Source organism: Lissotriton vulgaris, chromosome 10 (assembly GCF_964263255.1).
Source record: "Lissotriton vulgaris chromosome 10, aLisVul1.2, whole genome shotgun sequence".
Classification (NCBI taxonomy): domain Eukaryota; kingdom Metazoa; phylum Chordata; class Amphibia; order Caudata; family Salamandridae; genus Lissotriton; species Lissotriton vulgaris.
Genome location: NC_141698.1, coordinates 444955525 through 444963346, shown reverse-complemented (window position 1 = coordinate 444963346; position 7822 = coordinate 444955525). Strand labels below are relative to the sequence as shown.

The 7822-nt window shown below is 45.8% G+C and overlaps 1 protein-coding gene across 1 annotated transcript in view; it reads left to right on the top strand.

The window, feature by feature from the left end:
* The first annotated feature begins 1427 nt into the window (after window positions 1–1427).
* TMEM114 (transmembrane protein 114) overlaps window positions 1428–7822 on the top strand; it is a 1091582-nt gene continuing 1085187 nt past the window's right edge. The window contains exons 1-2 of the mRNA XM_086939633.1: window positions 1428–1626; window positions 2130–2210. Coding sequence (XP_086795759.1) covers window positions 1443–1626; window positions 2130–2210 — 265 coding nt within the window. The 5' untranslated portion in view covers window positions 1428–1442. The remainder of the gene's footprint in view (window positions 1627–2129; window positions 2211–7822) is intronic.

The window sequence follows — 7822 nt, the reverse complement described above, 5'->3', positions numbered from 1 at the left end:
CTCCTGCGGCTCCGATTTGTCTGCCACTGCTCCCTATCATGCGGTGTGCCTGTCCGTTATGTGCTTCCACGTTGCTGAGATGTTGCAGACTTGGGTAACTTGTGCTCCTTATCGAATTGTAACTCTTGGGCATGATTTGTCCACAGATGTGTAGTCGACGCCAGGGGTTGTTTGTGCAGGTGGTTGTGTCCGAGTGTGACCTGCTCATTTCTGGTTGTGGTCCGCACTGAGGCACCTCAGTTTTGTGCCGTGTACATTGTCATGGTGACTGCAGCCATGCTACTGGTCATGTTGTGTCTCTTGCATTGTCAGTGTGGCTGACGTATATGCATGTTTGCTGTATTTCGCACGTGTGCATGTATTGGTTGTGTGCTTGTTTATGTGTTGTACGTGGGACTACTTGGTGTTTATGTGTGTGCTGAAGTGTTCCCATAGGATCAGGGACCTGATCCTGAGTCATTGTGGGTGTGCTCTGATTAATTGTACATGGGTGCCATTGTGTCCATCTCCCCCCATCCACCCACTGACTCAGGGGGTATTTTCCCACGATAGGCTGCGATGTGTAATGTTGCGTTAGCATTTTTTGGTGATGTCTAGCACACGTTCTTGTGAATATACCCCTCAGTGTATAGAGTGTGTTATATAAGTGATTAACAATGCTATAAGGATTATTAGCACTAGCCCTAGTTTTAATGACGCTGTTATTGTCAGATTCGTTTTCATAATTAGTGATATTATTAATACAGTAAGAATATTTACTATAGCAATATTATTAGCAGTTGTAGTCGTGGTAATAGTAATTAATATTGTAAGTGATAAAAAATAAGAAGAAAAGGGGGCTAATAACAATTGGAACATTATTATTACTACTACAAGTTATAATAACGTTGTCAATTATAATAACAGTAATAATCACAATAGTATAATAATTTCCGATATTAATGTTGCTTCCAAAGGTTAATGCATTGTCTGTTTTCTATAAACTTCTTTTGTGCTGTTATTTTCAACCCCGGTTGTCGAAATTCACCGGATCGAAAGCCATTTCTGTCACAGTGGGAAAGTGGGACGGGCACAGTGCCCTAAAATAGGATGGCTGTTTTCCACGCAGCGGCCGTCCTGGGACGCCGCGGGGGAGGACTGGAGCAGACAGCGCCGCGGTACTGTTCCTGCGGCTTGGGCGCGGAGCAGGTGCGTGCCTTGTCCTGCGCGAGGCTCTGCGTCTCCATCTCGCTGCCCTCCTGGGAAGCAGCCCGCAGCGACGCTTCCAGACAGCCTGTGTGATCGCTGTGGCTTCGAGCGCTCGGACAGAAGGAGCGCAGCTTCTGAAGTCGGAAGGTGGCTGCGTTCGGGAGCCCCACATCCAGCTACAGCGTGCTGCTCGCCGCCCGGACAGGTACATGTGCGGCTGCAGCACTCGCACACTCGTAGCACATGAAGCCAGCATGAAGCTCAAACTCAGCGCCCTGTCCCTCTTCGTAGCGCTTGCTGGCATTCTGAGTTTCACATTTCTGGTGGTGGCGCTGGGAACAGACTTCTGGTACATCATCGACTCTTCAGAACTGGAGAAATTCCGCAATTACTCGGAGCCCCTCAGCTCTCACTCCGGACTCTGGAGAACTTGCAATTGTGAGTCATTTCTTACGGCAGTTTCAGTTTTAGCTTAACAGTGGCATAATATTCAGTACCACCATTACTAGTACAACTTCTACTATTCTTATAATGTTAATGTGGATAGTAATTGCTTATTATTATTTAACACTGTATATTATCGGCAGTACTTACTATAGTGTTAATATTACTGTATCATTAATAGTATTAATAAATGTTGCTGTTTACATTCAGGTTTTGTTGTTGGCAATCGTATGTTAATACCAACACTAGCATACCTTCTTCGTCATCAGATGCAGTTTAATATAAAATCACACTCCTTGTGTGTCTTTTTTTAGATGTAAATTGAAGCTGGCAACAATAACCCCCTTTGATCCTACATATTTAGAATATATATACACCTCTGAATAGATTATCAGTACGACCCTGCCACACGTTCACGTATATTTTTCCTTCCTGTACGTGGCGACATAGGCACGTTATTTCTTCCTCTGAGCAGTCTTATCTTTTTCTGCCTCCAGATAACAGCAGATGCGCCCCCCTCGTGAACCCTTTCTGGCACGGAAACAGAACCTTCACCGACTCCCACAAGCAGCTTCTGAGTGAGTGCACTTCCCCGGCTCTGTTCTTTTTTGTCTCGCATGAATCCACGTCCGCGTGCCTGTCAGGGCTGCCAGGTGTGCTCCGCGTGACCTCAGCCTGGTCGCGTGCGCCAGAGGACGTTGGCTTCACAGTGCGCGTGGTACATAGGGCTGCTAATAATACTACCACTACAACTAATTATAGTAATACTTTTAGTTATCATTATCATTATTATTAACAGTAGTAATATGGTAATATACATATGGATAATTCTTTTTAATATACATTTCTGTTGTAATTATAATAAGCGTCATCATGTCAATCGTACCTTTCATTATGACTGATAGCGTATAGATGAACATCATCATGTTATCCTTTTCAATACAGGCTTAATTTATTATTGACGTAGGATCTTAATAACCTTAAATCATTTGGACTTAAGGTGCCAGTAAATACGCAGATCTGGGTGCTTCACCCGGCCTTTTTAGGTGCTGAAATCAGCAAAAATCACCAGGTAAAAACTCCAAGGGAAAATGGAGCATTCTGGGGGATAATTGTGTGTGGTATTCCTGATTTCCATGGTAAATCCTAATTTCTAATTGAAACTTCAAGGTTAAACACAAAATCCATCCATGTATTCTCCCTCTCACTCAAAGGCTTACTGATGCCCCCAGTATTGGAAATTCTGAGGTAGGGAATCCTGGCTGTTAACCGCCCTCAGTAATGAGGCCCCAGAAACGGGGAAAATAATTTTGTTTCTCTTCGATGTGATGTAAAAACAGTAAATAACTGGATTTTAAGCCTGGCAGTCACGTAACTGACTTCTAATGAAATATATTCCTATTATGTTATGTTATGCTATGTTATTTATCAATTTCTAGTAAAGCGCACGTTCACCGGGAGGTTTCATGGCGCTAGCTCTAGCGTGTGCTGGGACCGTTGGAGGAGTTACACGTAGGCCTGTGTAAACAGCCATGTTTTGAGCATTTTCCTAAAGCTCAGGAGGTTGTTACAGGATCGAATCTCTAGCAGAAGGGAGTTCCAGAGTCTGGGGGCTAAGATTGCGAACCTGCGGCCACCCTGACGTTGTAACTTAAAAGAGGGGGTGGTCAGACGTTGGAGGTTGGCGGAGCGAAGGTTGTGGGAGGGGGTGTACCTAGGTAGGAGGCATTTGATAAATTTGGGGCTCCGACCATGAAGAGACTTGAAGATGATACTGGCCGTCTTGAATGCTGTACGTTGGGGGATGGGGAGCCAGTAAAGTTTTTTTAGCAGGGGTCTAGCAGATTGCTATCTGGTTAGCTGATGGAGCAATCTGGCCGCCGGATTCTGGACTAGCTGGAGGTGTTTACTGAGGAAACACCTCCAGCGGGAAGGAGACGGTGGCAGTGTCTCCAACCCGCTTGCCGGTTGCCTCGAGCAAGGAGAGCGTCCATGTACTGGTACAATTTTAATCGAACTGTGACAATATTTTAATCGAAGTAACACTGATTGTAAAAGTGTAATTTTTAAAATTGGAGCGCATTACTTGCACCTCACGCACTCACTAAGAAGCAGCTCTGCTTCCAGCCATCCTCGCGTGACCTACGGTTGGTGAAAGCGCTAGGCTGCCGCCTCCCACGGCAACAAGGGGGTGGTAGGCTTTTGACCCACTTCCTGTTTACATCCTGGTCCACTGGGAGCGGTTAGCGCTCTAGTGGATCCACACAGCGCTATATAGCCCTCGCGCCTTTTCGAGCGCGCAGCGCCGCCGAAGACCCGCCAAAGAGCTGCCCGTCTGCGCCCGTCCGCGACAGGACGGGGCACAGGGGCCACGGACACTGCACCCTCTCTTCCATCACGAATAGGTATGAGTCCACATCTTATTACCTATACTACTTATTCCCTACTAGAATTAAAACCGCTGTCCGCATGTTGTACTAAAATACCATGGCAAACTGTTGAGGGAGCCTTCTCATGTTTAGAATGTCATCACCGAATGCTCAGCAATAACATATAGTCTGAAGTAGAAGCCCCTGTAGGAGGGCTGAAGTCTTTCCTTCTAAACGTGCGATCCCTGCCTAAACATCAGCATGAGGTATGGGATCTGGTAAATTCTATTCAACCAGACATATGTTTTATCACTGAAACCTGGATGAAGCCCCACACCATTACAGCCGTAACAATGGGGATCCCTATCGGCTATAAACTTAAACATCTAGATAGAGAAGGGAAGACAGGCGGTGGCCTAGCAATCATACACAAGGATGATTTAAAGGTCACTATATTCTCACAATATCAAAGTCTACAACTAGAAATTATGTTTTTTAAAATTGACCTCACTAGCCACATATTCTGGAAAGGAGCTCTGGTTTACCGCCCCCCAGGACCAAACCCAGATTTTCCCCTCCTTCTCCAAGAATTGCTAGCTCCCCAACTCAAATCCAATGAAGATTTTATTCTTCTAGCGGATTTTAATATTCATGTAGACCAACCAACACTACCTGAGTCCTACTCCCTTATCTCCGACCTGTCAAATTTAGGTCTAGAGACAAAAAACACTGGACCCACGCACAGTGGTGGCCACACACTAGACCTTGTCCTCTCCAACTGTTCCAAGGTCACCTGCCTTCCAGCAAGAGAGATGTTATGGACAGACCACTTTCTTCTACAAATCTTACTCTCAACTCCCAAAAGACCTACTAATAAAGGACCCTCCCTTCCGACTTGGCGCCGCCAATGGCACAAAATCTCCCTAAGTAACCTACAGGAAATTTGGGTACAACCCACCATACTAGCAGAAGACACAGTAGATACAGCATTGGCAAAATTCACAGGATCAATCAAGCAAGCCGTTGATACTCTGGCCCCTCTAAAACTATACAAAGAGTATCCCTCCTCTAAACAAGAAAGTTGGTATACTCAGGAGTTAAGGGAGGAAAAACAGAAATGTAGGCAAGCCGAGAAAAAATGGAGGAAACATAAGACCGAGGAGACTAGAGCGGTCTTCCATCATGCTCAATCTAAATATTATAAAAACATCAGACAGGCTAGAAAAAAATTGTCTTTTGCAACAGCTAGAAGAAGCTACTAACTGTCCCAAGGAGCTTTTTAAAATCCTTCAAAACTTTGTCAAACCTGCCGCATGTGAGAGCTCTGAGGAGTTCTCACAGACCTTATGCGACGAGATATCATCTTTCTTTGAGAGTAAAATAAACACTATATATGAAAAAATAGTGGCTGCCAATAACAACACGAGTGGCATCAATAAGATTACACCTCTAACCCCGCCTAAAGATAATGCACACCCAATATCATACTTTCCCCTTATTGAAAGTACAGATCTCCCTCATCTCATCACTCACATCAAATCAGGATCTCCAAATGACCTCCTCCCTGCTAAGATGGTTCCCCCCCTGATCCCTCTCCTGGGCCCCTTAATACAGAATGTTATTAACATCTCTCTCTCTAAAGGACAAGTCCCAGCAGACTGGAAAAGGGCGGTGGTAAACCCAATACGCAAGAAAGCTGCATCCCCATGGACCGACCTTTCCAACCTGCGTCCCATCTCACTCTTGCCATACATCAGCAAGATAGCTGAGAAGCATGTGAACACCTATCTGTCACAACACCTCGAAGCGACGGAGGGCCTGGACTATTCTCAATCTGGTTTCAGGCCGAATCACAGCACCGAATCAGCCCTTCAAACAGTGACCAATAACATCAGAATGGCACTGGATGAAGGCAGCTCTATGATTCTGGTGCTGTTGGATCTCTCCGCCGCTTTCGATACGGTGTCTCACAAAGTGCTTCTTGAGCGACTAAAGGACGTAGGACTGGAAGGTGTGGCTCTGGCATGGATGGAAAGCTTTCTGTCAGGCCGTTCTCAAGAGGTCAGGCTGGGCTCCCACAAATCCATCCACAGGGAGCTCAATAAGGGAGTGCCACAGGGTTCTTGCTTAAGCCCTACACTTTTCAACGTGTATGTGGCTCCCCTGGCCAACCTAGCAAGATCATTCGGGTTTACACCTGTGTCGTACGCTGACGACACCCAACTCATCTTTCCCTTTAAAGACCTGACACCTGCAATAAAAAGATCTTTTGCAGAGGGAATGAGAGCAATATCTGCATGGATGTCATCTAACTGTCTCCAATGCAATATAGGAAAAACGGAGGTCATGCTGTTTGGACAAGCAGCAACACACTGGACACCGGATTGGTGGCCCCTGGAATTAGGTCCTGTCCCTAGCCCTAAAAACACGGTGAGAAACCTTGGAGTGCTACTAGATCAGACACTCACTTACAAGGACCACGTAAATCAGGTGGCGAGTACCTGTTTCCGAGCCATCGGAATGCTAAGAAGAGTGTTTCCCTATCTGCCAGATTGCCATAGGAAAACACTTGTGCAGGCACTAGTCATCAGCAGAGTGGATTACTGCAACGGCCTTCTTTTAGGAGCAAATGACGGGCAGCTCAAAAAGTTGCAGGTAATCCAAAACACGGCAGCAAGGGTAGTCCTCAATGCTCCCCCCAGGACTCCCTCCCTCCCACTGCTGATTAGGCTCCATTGGTTACCAGTGAGGAAGCGAGTGCATTTTAAGACCTTATGCACTATCCACAAAAGTGTGATAGGCAAAGGCCCTAAATATCTGGCCAACATCTTCCTGCCTTATGCCCCTGGACGAACCCTGCGCTCTGGTAACCAGCAGCTTCTGCAGGTGCCTAGAATAAAAAAGTCCAGACAAGGAGGGCGAGCCTTGGCCCATCTTGGACCAAAGCTTTGGAATTCCCTACCTCTTGAGATGAGAACACTTACCAACCATCTGACCTTTCGTAAGGTCTTAAAAACACATCTATTCCCCAGTAACTGATCCCCTTCTGTCAATATGTACCATTCATCTATCCATAATCATCTGAGGATATTCTCACTGGCAAAGCGCGGAGATACCCCTCCGGGGGTCTATTCAGGCGCTATAGAAGAATATAAAATAAAATAAAAAATAAATAAAATAAGAGTGGTAGGCCCAGGTATATAGAATTAGCATAATCTAGGTGTGATAGTACCAAGGCTATCACAACCTGAATCAAAGCCGAGTGGGTGAACATACGACTGATCTTCCTAATCCTGCATAGCTGGAAGAAGCAGGTGGAGACCACTGTGCCTACTTCGGTTTTTAGAGATAGGTAATTGATAATGATTACCTCTAGACTCTTGACCAAGGTGGATGGGATGGAGGGAGAGCCAAGTTGCGCTGGCCAGTAATGTGGGCCCCAGAGGGTTTGACTGTTCCCGTTCAGGACTAGCTTGGTCTTGCCGGGATTCAGTTTCAGATGGTTTTGGTGCATCTACTGGCGAATGTAGAGCATGGTGCCCTGGAATTCCAGGATTGATTCAGGAGAATTATCTATAGTAAAGATGAGCTGTAGATCATCCGCACAATGAAAAGTGGTGGTTTTTTGTTCCTTCAAGGTGTAAGTGGATAAGTGACATCACAGCGGGTGAGTGCTTCAGGCCAGAGAATGGACATAGTGTTCCTAAGGTTTTCTCTCGCTACTGGACTACTGCTCAGTATTCCAATGCATTTCTATTGGTCACAGAAACATACCTATAAAAAACGCTATTTGTCAGTGAGAATGTAGCACATGGCTACTT